Below are 18,643 nucleotides of genomic sequence, written 5' to 3'. Positions count from 1 at the left end.
AAGGCTGCTCTAAATAATGATACAGGTGGTGGTACAAGGAAATTAGAGTGATTCAAAATATAGGCTAAACTGTAGGTCATGTAGTTTGTAGGAGAGCACTGGTAAATAAGACAACTGGGAGAAGCCCTTGTGGAGTCAGAACAAACTCAACCATTGACCTCAGCCACAATTCCAACACAAGAGCCATCATTTGGATTCGTTTATACAGCAATTTATGCCCCCAGGCATTGTTGAAAACAACAGAGCAATAAGCAACTAGTCATCTAGCAACGGGGGGGGGGGGGGGGGGGGGGGGCGGGGCGTTTAACTGTGGTCAGCAAAAGAGAGGACGGAAGACAGCGCTACCAAACCCAGGGTCATCCCAGGGTGATTGCCACATACCTAAAACTGAGCCTCCCTAAGCAGCAACACCAGAGGCACAAAACTACAGGCGGTAGGGAGGAAAAATAAACTTTTGTAACACAATCAAGCCAATGAGGAAACAAATAACAAGATAGTAACATCACACCTGGCAGGAGTGGGCAAGACCCAGAGATGCTACAATGTATGATCTAAATACCCATTTTCCCAGGTGTGCAAATAAACAGGAAAGCATGACCTATACATTGAGAAAAAGCAGGGAAAAACAAAACTGCCTGTGAGAGTAATCAGATATTTGATTTATCCAGAAAAGATTTTCAAGTAGCCATTATATTTATGTTCATAGAACTAAAGGAACTAAAAAAAAAAAAAAAAAAGAAAGAAAAGGGAGAAGACTTAGAATCAGAAATGAAAAGAGGGGCCATTACTACTGATTTTACCAAAATAAGAATTATTATAAAGAAATACTACTAATAATTGTATACAACTAACCAGATCACTTAAATGAAATGGACAAATTCCTAGAAAGACACAAACTACTGAAAATGTCAAGAAGAAACAGTTAATCTGAATAGACGTATAAGAAGTGAAGAGATTGAATTAGTAATCAAAAACTACTGACAAAGAAAAGCTCAGGTCAGGATTGCACAATACATTCAATGAAGAATTAATACCAATTATTCACAAACAATTCAAAAAAAATAGAAAGAACAAAACCCTTTCCAACTCATTTTACGAGGTCAGCATTACCCTGATACCAAAAGCAGAGAGAGATTACGTGAAAACTATAGGCCAGTATCTGTTGGGAATACGGATCTAAAAAATCTCCAGCAAATACTTGCAAAACGAATCCAGCAAGATCAACAGAATTAAAAAAATACAAAACGATCACCTCAATAGAAATAGGAAAAGCATTTGACAAAATTTAATACCTTTCCATGATAAAAATACTGAAAAAAACTAGGAATAGAAGAAAACTTCCTCAACTTGATAAAGACAAAATCACAGCTAATCATGCTTAATTATGAAAGCTTTCCCCCAAATCAAGAACAAAACAAGGATGTCCACTCACACCACCTCTGTTCAACATTGTAGTGAAGGTTCTAGCCAGGGAACTTAGGCAAGAAAAAAGAAATCAGACATTCAGATTAGAAAAGAAGTAAAACAACCTCTGTATACAGATGATCTTCTATACAGAAAATCTCAAAGAAACCACTAAAAACTATTACAACTACTAAACAAGTTCAGTAAAGTTGCAGAATAAATCAATATACAGAAATCAATAGTATTTCTATATACTCGCAATGAACCATCCAAAAATAAAATTACAAAAATGATTTCCTTCACAATAGCATCAAAAAGGATAAAATACTTAGGAATAAACTTAACAAAAGATGTGCAAAACTTATACTCTAAAAACTATCACATTGTTGAAAGAAATTAAAGCTCTAAATAATTGGAAAAAAACATTCCATGTTCATGGATCGGAAGACATAATATACTTAAGATGGCAATATGCCCCAAACTGATGGTTCAACACAATCCCCATCAGAATCTCAGATGACTTCTTTATAGAAATTAAAAAGCTGATTCTAGGGGCCGGCCCAGTGACTCAGGCGGTTGGAGCTCCGTGCTCCTAACGCCGAAGGCTACCGGTTCGATTCCCACATGGGCCAGTGGGCTTTCAAACACAGGGTTGCCTGTTAGACTCCTTGACTCCTGCAAGGGATGGTGGGCTCTGCCCCCTGAAACTAAGATTTAACACGGCACCTTGAGCTGAGCTCCCAGATGGCTCAGTTGGTTGGAGTCTGTCCTCTCGGCCACAAGGTCATCAGTTCGACTCCCGCAAGGGATGGTGGGCTGCGCCCCCTGCAACTAACAACGGCAACTGGACCTGGAGCTGAGCTGCACCCTCTACAACTAAGATTGAAAGGACAACAACTTGACTGGAAGTACACACTGTTCCCCAATAAAATCCTGTTCCACTTCCCCAATAAAATCTTTAAAAAAAAAAAAAAAAAGCCGATTGTAGAATTCTTATTTCAAGGGACCCAGAAGAGCCAAAACAATCCTGAAAAAGAACGAAGTAAGATGATTCATGCTTCCTGGTTTCAAAACTCGCAACAAACCAAGAGTAACCAAGACAGTGTGGCAAGAATAGGTACATAAATCAACAGAATCCATTTACAAGTCTAGAAATAAACCCCTACATATATGGCCAACTGATTTTCAACAAAGATACCAAGACCATTTACTGGGGTAAAGAATACGCTGTTCAACAAATGGTGGGGGGAAAACTAGATATCTATATGTTAAAGAATGACTTTGGAACCTTACCTCACACTGTATACAAAAATTAACTCAAAATAGATCAATGGCTAATTGTGAGAGCTAAAACTATAAAACTCTTGGAAGAAACATAGGGCTAAATCTTCATGACATTGAATTTGGCAAAGAGTTGTTAGACACCAAAGAACAAGCAACAAAGGAAAAACAGATACATTAGACTTCATCAAATTTTGTGTTGCAAAGAACATCATACCGAAAGTGAAAAGACAATGTACAGAATGGGAGAAAATATTTTCAAATAATAGCTGTGATAAGGGATCAGTATAGAGAATATATAAAGAACTCTCACAATTCATTAAAAACAAATTATCCAATTAAAAAATGGGTGAAAGATCTCATGACATTTCTACCGGGAAGATAAGAAATGGTCAATAAACACATGAGAAGACAGGTGCTCAACATTAGTCATTCGAGAAATGCAAGTCAAAACCACAATTAGGTATCATTTCACATCCACTAGGATGGCTAGAGTCAAAAAGTCAAATAACAAGTGTTGGTGAAGATATGGAGAAATTGGAATCCTCATACTTTGCTGCGGGAAAGTAGAGGGTATATAGCTGCTTTGTAAAACAGTCCAGCAGTTCCTCAAATGATTAAACACAGAGTTACCACATGACACAGCAATTTCACTCCTAGATAGAACCTCAAAGCAACAAAAACATATATCCAAACAAAAACTTCTACATGTTTATAGTAGCATTATTCATAACAGCCCAAAGGTGGAAACCCAAATGCCCATCAACTAACAAATGAATAAGTAAAATGTAACATATGTGCATAATATTATTATGCCTTAGAAGAACAAGTACTGATACATGCCACACCACAGATGAACTTGAAAACGTTATGCTGATTGAAAGCTAGTTACAAAAGACCACATATTATTATTTGATTCCACAAATAAGAAATGTCCAGAATGGGGACATTTATAAAGACAGAAAGTAGATTACTGGTAGGAGGAGTGGATGAGAAGATAGGGAGATGATAGCTAAAGAATAAAGGGCTTGATTTTGAGGTGATAAAAATGTTCCAAAATCGACTGTGGTGATGGTTTGCTTCAATCTGTGAATGTACTAAAAATCATTGAGTTGTTCACTTTAAAGGGGTAAATTGTATGGTGTGTGAAATATACCTCAAGAGAGCTGTTAGAAAATTTAAACACCTAACTATTTTTGGACACTGCTTATCTTTATGGCATTTATTTACATCAAGGACTTTGGTAATTTGCAAATAGAAATGGATGTGCAAAGTTTTATGAATTCTTCCAATCATACTAGTAATTTTCAATCTACTAATGAGGTAGTTGGAAAACCAGAGAATGTTAATACTCATCTAGTCAACATTAGTTTTTTCTGACATAAAAGACTGTCATTTTACTTCATTATAAATAGTTAGAATAAAAAATACCCCACCCCAATATCTACAATAGAACTAAGTGTTACTTTACAAACCGATTTGAGTTGGCTGTTTTCATCTTTCAATTTCACAACATGCTTGATTTTTTGCTTTAGATTCTGATGACCCAATAATTTAGCATACGAATCTCTTAGTTTATTTAGCTGTTCCTGAGCTGCACCATGTTCATTCAACAACACTTGTTTCTCTGCTTCAAATGCATCCAGTTGTAGCTGAAAAATATTTTTTTAATAAAAAATTAAGACTTAAAGCTGTTAATTCTTGCCTACATCAACTATAAAGAAAACAAAAGTAAAAGAAAATGAAAATGAACAAAAACAGGTTAGGCTGACACATTCTCAGGGCTCTTCATAAATCATCTATGAGACTCTTAAAAACCTTTGTGTTTTTCATTTCAAAGATCATAAAAACAGGAAAGAAACAAGGAAAAAAGGCCAGCTAGCCAGCCTAATATGTGTCAACTGGGTCGCCATATTATATCCAATACTGCCCCTTACCCAAGTGCCAAGATTAGCATTTATCCTTTTTCTTTTAAGATAAGTGTATTGTATTAATTTGAGATACACTGAGAAAGATCATAACAAAATAATTATAACAAATTGACATAGATTGTCAAAAGAACCTTGTAAGCTATTAACGTTAAGTCTCTTATTAGGAGATATTTTTGGCCTATAAAGGCTATATTACAAATGTACACATAATAATTTAATAAAATTTGTGAGCCTTCTTCAACAGGTAGTTAAATTGGCACTGTAAATGCACCACAAAATGCTCTTTTACAAAAACCAAGTTATTGTCATGATTGTGACGGGACAAAGTGAATTCCTAAAAGAAACACAAGTAAGTTTAGTCCTAATTGACAAACCTGAAAAGGTTTTGTTTTATTATATAGTTCTTCATAAAGGAGTTGCCACTTGTTCATTTCCTCCGTTAAGTCTGCCACTGAGTTTTCTTTTCCAGCTTTTCTGTAAGGGCAAATGAAATTAAGACATAGTGTCTTAGAATAAATGCCCGAGGTACGTGGCACTCAGGTTCTACACCTAGATTACCTTGCTTCTTCCTCTTCCAGTTGTTTCTTAAAGTCTTCACCTTGCTGCTTGAGTTGGTTCTCCAAATCAGTTATTTTTTTAAGAGAGGAAACTGTGATTTCTTTAATTTCTGCTTCCTTAAGTGCTGATTTGGTCTGCAGATCTAGAATCATCCTTGGGTTTGAGAGAGAAGAGTCCACTAAACATTTTACAGCCATTTTAATTATCTTTTTCTCCCCCTTTCCTTTTTTTTAAAAAAAAAACTTCAGGACTTCTTCAAGAATTGTACTTTCTTAACTTACTAAGTAAATTCTTAATTTGCAATTTAAGCTCACCCAAAGCAAGCCATGGAACTACAATTCCCGGCATCCCTTAGTAGCTGACTTTCAACATGAAGTTGTCGTTAGGGTTCTAAGGCCACAAGTGTGGGCAGGTTTTATTTCCACTACGTACCTTGCGTATTCTTGATTTGAGTTCTCAGTTGCCAGTATCTGATGTTGAACATCCTCTATACTTTTCTCAGCCTTGGCCACTTTTTCCTTAAGTGTAAAGTTCTCCCGCTTAAGATCTTCTATTTCGCTGGCTGTTAATGCTTTATAGCTTATTAAAAAGAAAAAAAAAAAGTTAAAGGATTTTTCTAACTATTGTATACGTGACAAATACATAGCTGATGAATTCGTATTTTGTAAACTTTTCAGTAAAACAAATAAAACTTTAGTATCTATTTATGCATTTCCACAGGTAAGAATTCAGTGTTCTCAGGTCAGTATTAATGAGCTTATATGGCATATGCTGCTCATTCAAAAAAAAAAAAAATCAAGCGCCTACTATGTGCAGGAAGTATGCGTACAGAGATGGAAACAACTACCAAACATGAAAATTATGCTGAAACAAAAAATTCTACAGTCCCTGAACTTACTACTGTCACAGAGTTTATGGTCTTGAGGGGAAGAGAGGGAAATGCCTCTCGGTTTTTGCAAAAAAAACTGGAAAAATAAGTATAGAATTAAATTTCTGGTGTTATGAAGAACAACTACAGAGCACCTTAAGCTAATAGAACAGGGGACCCAACATTTTGGTTGGTGATTCAGAAAAGGCCTTTCTGAGGAATACATAGTGAAAAGCTGAGACATGATGAATAAGGAGAATTTAGGAAGGCAGTCAGGGAAAAGAATTTGAGAGACAGGAATAGAATCTAGAGATGCAAGAGGCCAGTCATCACCGCGAGGCACAACGGGTTTACCTGAGATTTCTAAGTAGGTGTGTGGATTACTCTGGAGATACCGTGTTTCCCCGAAAATAAGACCGAGCCGGATCATCAGCTCTAGTGCGTCTTTGGGAGCAAAAATTAATATAAGACCCAGTCTTATATTATATTACATAAGAACTGGTCTTATATATTAAAATGAGACTGAGTCTTATATTAATTTTTGGTCCCAAAGACGCATTAGAGCTGATGGTCCGGCTCAGTCTTATTTTCGGAGAAACACGGTATGTGGATACTGATAATGGATTGGGGAAAGGGCAGGAGATCAAATTTGGAAGATTAACTAGAAAGCAATTATTTATCAGTCCAGGTGAGTAGTATAGAAGGCTTGGATTAAGGACTTGGAAATGGAAAGATACAAGATATTTTTTGGAGGCAGAACTTTAAAATTCCAGAAATAGATTGGATTTTGGGAGAAAAGGAGAGAAAATAATCAAAGATGACTGAAAGATATGTGAAATGAGAAGCTGGGAAGATGTTACTGACTGAGATAAAAAAAAAGAATGAGATTAGAGGTAGAAAGAGATAGAAAGATCAAGAGTTGTTTTAGACAGGTTAATATTAGATGATACTGAGATATCTACTTGGAGATGTCAAATAGGCAGCTGGATACACGGGTACAGAGCTGAAAGGAGAGGTGTGGGTTGAAGAAATACAATTTTATTTATTAGCATACTGATGGTGAGTGAAATAGAATGGCTAAAAACTTCCTAAGGTACTATTTTTCAAAGTAGCAAGAAGGGGAATCCCTTTACAGGGTTGAGAACAGCAGTAAAAATCATATATGTGTGTATTTATAATGCGTATAATTTATATTTATGCTCTGACATATTAATATAAAAATTATAATGTATACATATAAATATTATATGTGTGTGTATATATATGATATATATGTTATATCACATGTCAGAACAGACCACTGGGGAAACAAGGTACTATGCAACAAATAGGCACTAGGCAATTGATTGTGGAATGGAAAAACAAAATGGAAAAACAAAAATAAATTTGATCCTCTATCACTACACACACAGAAATCTGTTCTAGGTGACAAAGTGAAAAGTGAAACTTTGAAACTTTTAGAAGAAAAATAGGTGAATATCTTTATGTTCTTTGGATAGAAATAAGTTCTTTAATGAACTGCAAAAGTGTTCACATAAAAATCTATAATTTCAACTACATAAAAATAAAAGGTAAATTACTATATGTAAGACTACCATGTAAAACTCAATGCCTATTTGTGGTTGGTCATTTTGGAATTTAAAGTGATACCAATAATTTTATTTGTGTGATTGCTTTGTTCACAATTTTCTCTAGGTGGAAACCCATCCCTGCTTTTATTATGCTGCGGGTGCAGTCTCCCAATAAAAATACCTTTCAAATTGAGCAGTAACATCTCCAAGATTCTGCACGGTACTATTATACCTTTCCTGCAAAAGCAGGGTGGCCTGCGTGTGAGCAGCATTACTTTTCTGGAGTTCAGCTTCTTTCCTAAGAAAAAAGAACAATTAAAAGATAAACTGCTAACTACAAATTATTACCCTAAGAAAGAGATTAGTATTCCCCTTTGACACTGTCTAAAGGTATGACCTACACCTGATTGCATGCTTATGTACGGCTTCATCTGATCTTCCCTGCTCTTATTTTACTTTTGTTTTCCTCCTTGTTTACTTACTTCTAAACTTATTTTTTCATATCATATGTATTTATGTAGGTAGTTTGAATGCTTTTTTTTTGCAAGAAAGTAGGATAAAAAGACTCAAACAGAATCTTAACAGCAGCCAAGACTAAACAATGTAAAGGACCACCAGTTAAAACACACTTGGACTGAATCAAGTTTCATTCTCTGCATGCAGACATTTAAGAAATACGAAGCACAGTTAAGGTCAGTTGGTTTTAAAAGTTCTTTTGAAAAAAGTGTTACAGGACTATGTAGATTTATTTTGACTATATCAACAACTCACATAAATTGTTATTCAATGATTCAACAACTTATTTAGTGGATCATTTTGCATAGACAGAATGGCTCTTAAGTCACTTTTATAAACATACTACAAATCTCAGAGATTAAAAAAAATTATATATCAAAATGGTGATATAAATTTTTAGAAAAGCATATGAGCTTATAAAAGATACTTTAAAGAACATTTAGAACAAAAACGACACAGCATTATTCACTTACAGACTAAGTTTGACACTGAGACAAGATAAACAGCTCATCAAATTCATTCTGTGATGAATATGGGATTTTAAAAATATACACATCACAGCTAAAAGCAATCAAATAGTACTAAAGGGTTCATAATAATACTATTCTCTTCCCTGGCCCCAATGCGAATCACTTTCAACTCTTAGTTTTTCTTTTAAGCATAAAATTTCCAGGCTGGAAGAGACCATAGAAAACATCTCATAAAACTCCTTTATATCTAATGAACTAGGAAATTAAAGAGGTTTAGATTGTCTTGTTCATAATTACACAGCTAGTTAATAGACTTAGTAGTAAAATCCTTATCTCCTGACCTCTGGACCCAGTTCTTGGAGTCAGAGTAAATGATTGTTTCAACTTTCTTTCTGAAACTGATATCATCTACTCAGTTTCTTAAAGTGCTTATTCCCTGAGACTGGCTGCAGTACAGACCAATGCCCTTAATTACACTTTGGTACTGCACCCCAAAAAGCATGCATGTATAAAACCTTGGTGTTCTTTTTTATTTTCACTAAACAAAAACAGAAAAGAGATTAATAAAAAAATATCCAACAAAAGATGGATACATACTTGTGAGATATACCTCATGTCTAGTTCATGGTTCCTTGCTAGAAAATTATTCAGTAATGAAATCCCAAGGATTCAAACAATATAATTATTTTATTTGCAATTTGAACCTAATAATCAACTTGGGTATTGTAATTGAAGTAAATGTTGCGCAGGACACATAACGTGATGAAAACTATACGGAACTAGAGTGAAAAACCACAAGATCTCAGTCTTTCTACTTTTAATGACAAATTTCTTATTTTTGAATGTGTCTCAGTTCTGGTTCCTTTTTCCCATTTTGCTTTTTTATTGTTACTTCTGAAGTATTTGTGGTGCTCCCCCAGAAAAGGTAATTAAAGACGTAACTTACACTATGTACACTGATGTACATTTAGACAAAAAATGGAAATGTACCTTATAAAAGTGGGTGATTTTCAGTTTTTGGTTATTTTTCTAAATCTGTTACCACTGTAATGTTAATGTCCAGTAATTTTTAGGAAACATAACAGTAGTTATAGGAACCCAAAATTGTGGTCATTTTAAAATTAAAAGTCTCTTTAATTAAACCCCTTCAATAAAGAAAGGATATGGCTTCTGACTTTGGCTGTCATACTTTTTTGTGTATATATCCTATGCATGTATACTTTCCTCCCGGTGTCTATTCCTTACTTGTAAAATAATTACAACTTCACTCACTTGCATGATTGATGTGACAATCCCGAGAGAATGTACTAGAAAATACTTTGTAAAATCTGATGTCATATGTAAATAAAAGGTCCAGTTAATACAAACCCTTTCAGTTTTCCTTCTAGAAGTTTCAGTTCTTCAGCCCTAGCTTTTGTTTCCTCTTCCAGTTGCTTGACCAGATTTTCAGTTTGCTCCTCCTTTTGGTGTAATTTATCTAGCTCATCCAGAGCTTGCTTTAATTCTTCCTCAAAGAGATTCTTCTCTTTAATCATTTCCTCTTGAAAAGAACATAGCTTCTGCTGAAGGCTAGAAGATAGTTCCTATATCCAAATAAAAAACAACCAAAATAATTTAAAAGGTTTTAATAATTTAATAATTTGTGACATTTTCTTACGGACAGAAAATAAATATAGATAATAAAGTATGAACACTAAATTCAAAAGCTTCAAAGAAATTTGGAAACATAAAGATATATACCTTTTTTGTTGGAATTATATCCTATATCTTCTTGTAATTGTGATAAATATTATTTCAATTTTTCTTCTATGTAACACACACACGCACACACACACAACCCACACATCCTTGGTAAAACTAAAATCATATTCTACACTGACTTTTATCATATATTTTTCTCATACGATATTATATAAAAAGTACTATGATTTCAATGTTATATAAAATATTTTAAAGTTATAATAAATACCAATAAATAAATAAATACAAGTAAATCACCAGTGTAAAAAAGATTGTAACATTATAAATTAAGTGAAAATTGCCTTTGACCACTTCCTACCCCAATCTTAGTTTTGCCATTCCAGAGACAACCACTAGTTTGGTCCACATGTATACCTTATGGTCTTTTCCTATATATTTATATATTTTTAAAAATATAAATGGTATATACTGTATATGTAAATGTCATTTTAAAAATCGTTGTTGAGATCAAAAACAGTTGTTGAGATCTTTTCAAGTCAGTATTCACAGATCTACTTAATCCCTTTAGTTGTCGCAAGTTGCCCAACAATACAGTATCTCACATCAGTGCATGTGGGTACCTGCTTGCCCAACTCTCACCAGTGGTGTTTTATCAAATGTTTAAATTTGTGTCAATCTCATAAGTGAAAACGTATTTCCATTTCTTTGATGACTACTAAGGCAGAGCATTTATTACTATTATTGTTTACAGGCTATCTGACTTTATACTTCTAAGAATTATCTATTTCCATCCTATGCCCGTATTTTTCTTTTAGTGGACTGTCTTTTTTCTCACTGATATGTAAAAAGTTCTTTACATAATCTAGATATTTAAAAATTGTCAGTTTTGTTTTTCATGTGATTAGACACTCTTCTACAGCATAACCATAAATGCCTATGTAGTAATCTAATGCAAGAATGTGCTAGAAAAGGTTTTTAAACAATTTCCTTATTTTGCTTCATCCGTTGCTTGTAATTTTTTCACGTTCTCAATAACCCTGGGGTGAATATCTTCGTACTTAATCTGCAGCACAACCATCATTATTTCCAAAGAATAAGCTTCCAAAAACAGACCAGTTGGATCAAAGGACGTATACAATTGAAAGGTTTTCTGATCACGGGAAATGTATGACATAAAATAAGTACAGTTTTATTTTAAATGGTTGTAAACTACCTTTTCTTGTTGCAGAAGTAAATCAATTTGCAGCTCTTTTTGTTGTAGCTCTTCGTGTTCTTGTTTTTCAAGAATAAACTTCTGTTTTATGTTTTGTATTTCAGAATTTAGATTTTCATCCCGTTCTCTACCCCTGTCGATGAGGTCTTCTATAAAAGGGAAACATTAAAAGTGCTATAATTGGATCCTAACATTAAGTTTTAAGAATCCAGAGTCCCATAATTTTATTGTAGATATTGCTGTTAGCATGTTAACAGAGATCAAGTATTTTCAAAGGAAAAAAAACAACTCTGAAGATTGGATCATTACTATATATGCTATATATAATAACACTCCCCAAGCCTAGTTTTGTTTCTACCAATTTTAAATGGCCACAAAACAGGGATTAAAGAACAGCACAATTGTACATATTTTAATCAAGACAGGCAATATATTGAAATAAACAGAGAACAAACATTATAAAAGACAAAATTCTCATATACAGAAAAAGATTTTTTTGTTGTTGTTTACATAATTATTTTAAAAAGTTGTTTTAATATAACAGTGCTTTTCTTAAATATTGTACGTAGTCGTACTTATCTAAAGAAATTAATACTGTAAACACTAGAATACCTTTTTCCTTTTCAAGCAGCTGACATTTAGCATTCAGGTCTTCTACTTGTTTAGATAACATAACAACATTTTCCTCAAGAGACTGCTTAAGGTTTAAAACTTCATGATCCTTCTCTTTCAAATTTTCTTCTAACTGGACAATATCTAGCTTGTATTTTTCCACTTGATCTGCTGTACAACTGCATTAAAACAAATTACTTTGAAGAGCATATCTATTTAAGCAAAGGGAAAATTAACTGAAAAGAGATGAAAATTATATATTCATTAGACTTCAACAAAATAAGGTCCAATTTCAAACTGCTATTCTTATTACCTTATTTCTTCGATGTATTCTAAGAGTTTTTCTGTTTCAGACTTTTCATCAATCTTTTCTTTCTCTATTGAAACACTAAAAAGAAGTTGCATATATTAATACATACACTAATTACACATAATGCTAACTCTATACCGGACACTGTTGTTTCAGGCAGGCTGACTGGAGTCCAAACTCTTAACCACTCATTTATAGGACTTCTCAAATTTACAATTTAATGTGTGCAAATAGGACACCCAAGATTTTTTTTTTTTTTTTAAGTGAGGAAGCTTTCCAAATATATTCTGATAAAAGGGCTGTGATGACAAAAGTCGTCATCAACCACATTCCAAGGGTTAGAAATAATCTTTTTTTAGCTTTCCTGGTTTCCCTACCCACCAGATATAAAAATAGCATTTTGTGTGCCATAAAGCCTTCCAGGCTGCCTCGTGTTCAATTCCTTATGTGCTTACCTCCTCCAAACACCTCAATTTAAGAAATGGGCAACATATTTAAACATACACCTTACAAAAGGATACATATGAATTGTCAGTAAGCACATACATTTACACTCCACATTAATAGTGAAACATTAAAATCACAGATGAGATACTACTTCACACCTACTAGAAGGGCTGAAATCAGACTGATACAATCAAATGTCGGTGAGGATGTGGAACAACTGGAAGTATCATACACTGCTATGGAGGTGCGTAAAATGGTACATCCACTTTGAGGTTTTGAAAATGTTCCACGTACTACCCTATAACCTAGAAATTCCACCCCCGCATATTTACTCAACAGAAATAAAAACATGTCCACAAAAAAAGCACACATAGCAGTCTTATTCATAATAGCCAGAAACTGGAAACCCAAATATTGATCAACAGGAGAAGAGTAAATAAATGAGGTATGTTCATATAGTAGAATACTACTCAGAAATTAAAACGAACAAATTACAATACACACAACAGTATGGATAAAGCTCAAAAAACTATGTTCAACAAAATAAGACACATGCATGCACACACACGTGCACACACAGACACACACACACACACACACACACTCTCATGCTCTAATAAATATTCCCCAAAAAGCCAAACTAATTCACGATGACGGAAGTCAAAAAGTGGTTGTGCGGTGAGGGGTATTACATGGGTTGGAGCAGGAAGAGTCAAAAAGGTACTTTCTGAGGAGGTGGCAACGGTCTGTATCATGCTTGGGTGGTGGTTATACAGGTATACACAATTGTCAGAAGTCTCCAAACTGAATACTTGTGATCTGTGTGTTTTATTGTATGTAAATTTCAGCTCAGTCATAAAAAGAAGGCTAGGACTGTGCATTAATCAAAGCCTCCTATACCACTGTTGCTCAGTTTTGGTCAGTTTCACCACCTCCACAAGATTATGCTATTAGAAAGATGAGGCCTTTCCTCATCACTGATACAGAAGATGTACAAAAGTAACAAACATTCATGCATCTTTTCAGCATAAAATGTTTGGGAATGATTAGGTCTCAAATACAACTTCTGAAAAGAAATAGGGCAATTAGAGGAAGGCAATGATAGGTATAGAGGGAAGATGAAAGTCTCAGTAAACAATAGCTAGGTGACGGAGGTAAATCAAGAACTGGTTACACTTAATACTTTCTCTTTCCTTTTAGTCACTCACAGTTTCCCCTCAAGTTGTGCTATTTTCCCCTGAGACTCTTCGAGATTCTTCTGGGTGACCTGCAGTTTCACCTCCATGCCTTGTTGTTTAGCCATCATACTCTGCACAACAGAAATGTGTTTTAGGAAATAAAAAAGTTGTTCAGATTCACAGATCCAACAAACTTAGCAAAGGTATCAATCACTCACCCTCATCTTAGTTTCTCTTTTGTTTCTAAGTTTCATCAACTCAAGGCTTAGAATTCTCATATTCTTCTGGTTACCGTCTTCAGAAAACTAAGTACAACAAAACACGTAAAAGATTCAGAAATATTTTCTGCTAAGTCACATACAAAATCACTTAAGTATTGATTATTCTACCAATTATTGGGACTATTATTTGTCTATAATATACTCTGGTAGAGAAAACCACCTTTGACCAACCCCAGGATTACTGATTTTATACTACTAATGTTTTTGTCTCTCCTTTTCTTTAATGTGACTTTCTGGTTTATTTCTGAAAGTAACCTTGGTGGTCACTTACATCTATCTACATGCTGGAAAGTACATCGCAAGGCCCAAAAAAAAGAAGAAAACTTCCTAGAGAGGATTTTATAAAGGGTGTTCTCTTCACAAAATGCATCCAGATTGCCCGTCTACTTTGAAATATGTGGACTGCAGGGTTCATCCCAGGCCAACTAAATCGTCCTAGGTGGGGGCCCAGGAACCCCTCTCTCCTGCTTGATTCTTATGCACCCTCACTCTCTTTGTAAGCAAAGAGCCCAGCACATTCCAGGCCCTGAATCAATGACTGTCATTAAACCGAACAGCGGTTTACGGCCACCTTCTACTTCTGTAACAAGCAGGATGACCTTGTTAAGTACTTTCAGATCTATTAGTATATTAACATCAATAAATACAATTCATTGAACACATTTACTCCACAAAGTTTTCCATTCCCCACTTCATTCTCAAAAGGATGTGAGATGGAAACCTGCCATTATGCTATTATTTATTTCAGAGAGAGATCTTTAAAGTGACTTCTAGGTACGAATTCTGCAACTTTGATTAATGGCCTTACTGTTGGGGCTTACTTTGAAGGAGAGTAAGGAAATATGAGACATTAAAACAAAAAGTAATTTGTTTGTTTATAACTTCTTATGTGTCAGGCATCATGATAAACAGATACAATCATAATTCCCATTGGAAGCAGCTTAATATTTAAGGCACGTATAGTGAAGGAAAAGGAGTAAACTGGAGCCTAAAATTCCCAAACAACCGGTATGCGAGAAGAAAAAATATGTTTATTATTTATTCAATTGTAAGTATTATCATGAGGTTCAAATACCTTAGATTTTAGTAGCTCATTAGCCCTGGATAATTCAGCAACCTGTTTTTCCAGAGCAGCATTACTTGCAAAGACAGATGTTTTTTCCCTGACTGCTGCACTTAGCTTTGCTTCCATCTTCTCCACCTCAGCTTCCAGATCCTGGATCCGCTTGTCCTGAGCACCACGTTCCTGCACAAGGATGCGAATCTGGATGGAAACAAGGTGGACAAATAAATGATTCACTGATTCAATGCCCACGTAACTACCTGCTACTGATCATTAAAGTTCTAGAAAAACCTCTGATTGTGACATGATGCTCTCAGATGTTCTAATTTTACTAGCTGTTTAAACAATCATATTTCCTTCACGATACATCTTAAAAATCTGTGTGCATTTTAAGAACACAGGATTTTAATTGCCATAAGCTTCCTGGTGTAATTAAACTCTTTATTCACTTTTAAGGTCTTTCTACCTATAAGAGCTCTTATTTTCTCTAGTTCTAATTATATGAAATCAAATTATAGTTTCAAATGCTAAATATCTTTTTTATTGAGGCAGAAGAATTCTCAGTAGGGTGCCGTCGGCATCAGCAAACCATCATTTCTGCTGTAATTACTAGATAACAACCAAACCCAAAATCAAAACCACATAATATGTCAACAGAAAATGTGGACGCCAGAAGACAATGAAATGGCATGTTTAAAATATAGGAAGGAAAAACCTGCCAATCTAAAATTTTATTCACCATGAAATATTTTTTCACAATGAAAAATTTTATTCACAATGAAAATATCCTTTTATTCACAATGAAATATTCACAATGAGAAAAATGAAGGTGACGTACAGATGTTTTCAGAGAAAAAACCCGAGAGTACTTAGCAATATAGTAGGCCTGCACAACAAGAAACACTAAAGTTTTCAGGCTGAAGGAAAATGATCCCAGATGTTTATGAGATGGGCACTTTAACTATAAGGCCACAGACAGGTTGACAAGAAAGTGATCAGAGATGATTTACCATGTAAATATTCAATAAAAGAAAGCCAGTATATCTATATGAATATCATACAAAGTACACTTTAAGACAAAAAATATTACTAGTGATAAAGAGGGAATTTTATGATAAAAAGGTCATTATGATAAAAAGGAAGACATAATCTTAAATTTGTTGTGCACCTAATATCATAACTTCAAAATATAAAAAGTAAAAACTGACAGAATGAAAAAGAGAAATAGACTAATTCACAGAGTTGAAAATTTAAAAGTACCTTTCTCAGGAACTAACAGATTAAGTAGACAAAAATATCAGTACAGATAAAGATTTGAACAAAACTATTTAACCAACTTGAACTACTTGACATATATAGACCACTATACTCAACAAGTACATATACATTTTTTTCTAGTGCACATAAAACAGTTACCAAAATAGACTATTTGTTGGATGTAAGTGTCAAGAAAGTATAGCTGTATTAAGTAACATGAAAAGTATTTTTTATTCCTGTTCGTTTTGAATTCTAATCTCAGTATTTTAAGGCTACTTAACTAAAAATGCATCAAGCACTACTTATGTACACAGCTGTGAACAAGGGACTGAACAAGCTTTAAGATTCCCCAGAAGATTCTCTATACTTATCCTATTGTTTATAACAGTGTTATACCATAGGAGAAAGAACATTGAGAGGATCTACATCCCACTTTCTGCAGTTAAAAAAGCTTAAGCTCTAAAAAAGTGTTTATACCCTCCAATGCCAACACGGCCAAGCAGATACTATTAATAAGTAAGGAGAGTGAGGACTGGAGAGCAAATGTGAGGTAAAGAGGAGGCAGCCCTGCATAGCCCTGGCAGACTGTTACCCTGGAGGGGAATATGGAAACAGCATTGTCAGAACTGATTTTACAACAGGATGTCAAAAGGTTGAATTTATTTTGCATGGAATGGTACTTTCAAATATTGATAAATAATTCAAGTTAAGAAAAACAACACAAACAACTAGTACTGTGGGGCTTAAATAAAATAGAGCTCTATTTGTCAAAAATCTCTATTCTAAAAGACTAAGTAATTGATGCAAATTACCACTTCTAATCCTGGCACTGCCACTCACCAGCTATCTGAGATTCAGTTATTACATCTCTAAGCATGAATTCCTACATCACAGGCATGTATCCTCAATAAAATGATAGCGAATATAAAAAAAAAAATGTTAAAAGGATCAGAGCAACCAAGGCAGAGGTTTGCAGTTACCTTGACATATTTAACTGTAAGCAATTGAAAGTTTTAATATATCAAAAGAATATGTCTACCGGAAAGAGTTGGTAATGGAAATATGGAAAAAAAGACTTCCAGAAAAGGAAAGCTGGCAGGGATCAGCTCAGCCCTGCTTAGGGAAGGAAGTGGATTCTTACTTACTTACAGAAGGGTTCTTACAGAAGGTCAGCTCTGCTCAATAGGAATTTTTGCCATGTTGAAAATGCACTGTCCAATATGGTACCCTCTCACCACGTATTGTGATTAAGCACTTGAACTATGATTAGTGCAACTGAAGAACTGAGTTCTAATTTTATTTAATTTAAATAGCCACATGTGGTAAGTAGCGACCAAATAGGACAGCGTAGCTCTCGGACATATACCAATGGTGCAGAGGAATGCATCAGGTTAGCATAACTCCATCACAGTCCAACTAACCTGCTAGATTTCATGCTCCCTGAGCAATTCTCTAGCTAGTCATCATCTTCACATATAGAGTAACAGAAAGGAAATGTAAATGTAAAGACTTGATTTTCACATAATTGTAGTAAAGCAACATATTGACTTTCAGTTATCATTCTTTTTTTCATGAAGTGAGTTATCTTGATTCTGTCCCTTAGCATGCTAACAACTTGACTTTGCTAGCACATCACACGGACATCCAGGCTCTGAAATACGGTATCCCAGCCAAGGAACGATTACCCTGTAGGCACTGGTCTGCATGGAATATGTGCCTCACTGTGTGTCTCTTCAAACTGCAATAGAATCCCTGTCTCTTAACCCTACATAATTCTTTTTCCATTATATAGCACATTTATTTGTCAATAAGTTGAAAGCATGGCTTACCTCTTTTTCCAGTATCTTCAAATCTTTATCATTCTTTTGAGATTCCTTCTATTTAAAAATCAAAGAACAATGATAATCAAATTTAAGTGCTACAAATATCGTGGTCAAATTTGATTTTTAGTTATCAAAAAAGATTAAGGGTTCCAAACAGTT

The 18,643-nt window shown here is 34.5% G+C and overlaps 1 protein-coding gene across 2 annotated transcripts in view; it reads right to left on the bottom strand.

Annotated features, from left to right (window-relative positions):
• The window catches only part of HMMR (hyaluronan mediated motility receptor), a 28,668-nt gene that overhangs the window by 3,620 nt on the left and 6,405 nt on the right, over positions 1 to 18,643 (bottom strand). The window contains exons 4-16 of one of the 2 annotated variants that reach the window (XM_033097058.1): positions 18,491 to 18,538; positions 15,417 to 15,605; positions 14,279 to 14,365; positions 14,091 to 14,191; positions 12,439 to 12,513; positions 12,126 to 12,304; positions 11,514 to 11,662; positions 9,968 to 10,182; positions 7,795 to 7,911; positions 5,607 to 5,753; positions 5,175 to 5,327; positions 4,991 to 5,090; positions 4,161 to 4,337 (exon numbers count right to left, since the gene is read on the bottom strand). In XM_033097058.1, the coding sequence (XP_032952949.1) occupies positions 4,161 to 4,337; positions 4,991 to 5,090; positions 5,175 to 5,327; positions 5,607 to 5,753; positions 7,795 to 7,911; positions 9,968 to 10,182; positions 11,514 to 11,662; positions 12,126 to 12,304; positions 12,439 to 12,513; positions 14,091 to 14,191; positions 14,279 to 14,365; positions 15,417 to 15,605; positions 18,491 to 18,538 (1,737 nt within the window). The remainder of the gene's footprint in view (positions 1 to 4,160; positions 4,338 to 4,990; positions 5,091 to 5,174; positions 5,328 to 5,606; positions 5,754 to 7,794; positions 7,912 to 9,967; positions 10,183 to 11,513; positions 11,663 to 12,125; positions 12,305 to 12,438; positions 12,514 to 14,090; positions 14,192 to 14,278; positions 14,366 to 15,416; positions 15,606 to 18,490; positions 18,539 to 18,643) is intronic. The other variant, XM_033097059.1, reaches the window with a different exon arrangement.

The sequence above is a fragment of the Rhinolophus ferrumequinum genome, chromosome 24 (genome assembly GCF_004115265.2).
Source record: "Rhinolophus ferrumequinum isolate MPI-CBG mRhiFer1 chromosome 24, mRhiFer1_v1.p, whole genome shotgun sequence".
NCBI classification, from domain to species: Eukaryota; Metazoa; Chordata; class Mammalia; order Chiroptera; family Rhinolophidae; genus Rhinolophus; species Rhinolophus ferrumequinum.
Note: the sequence above shows the minus strand (reverse complement) of the source record. Positions and strands in the feature narration are given on the sequence as shown.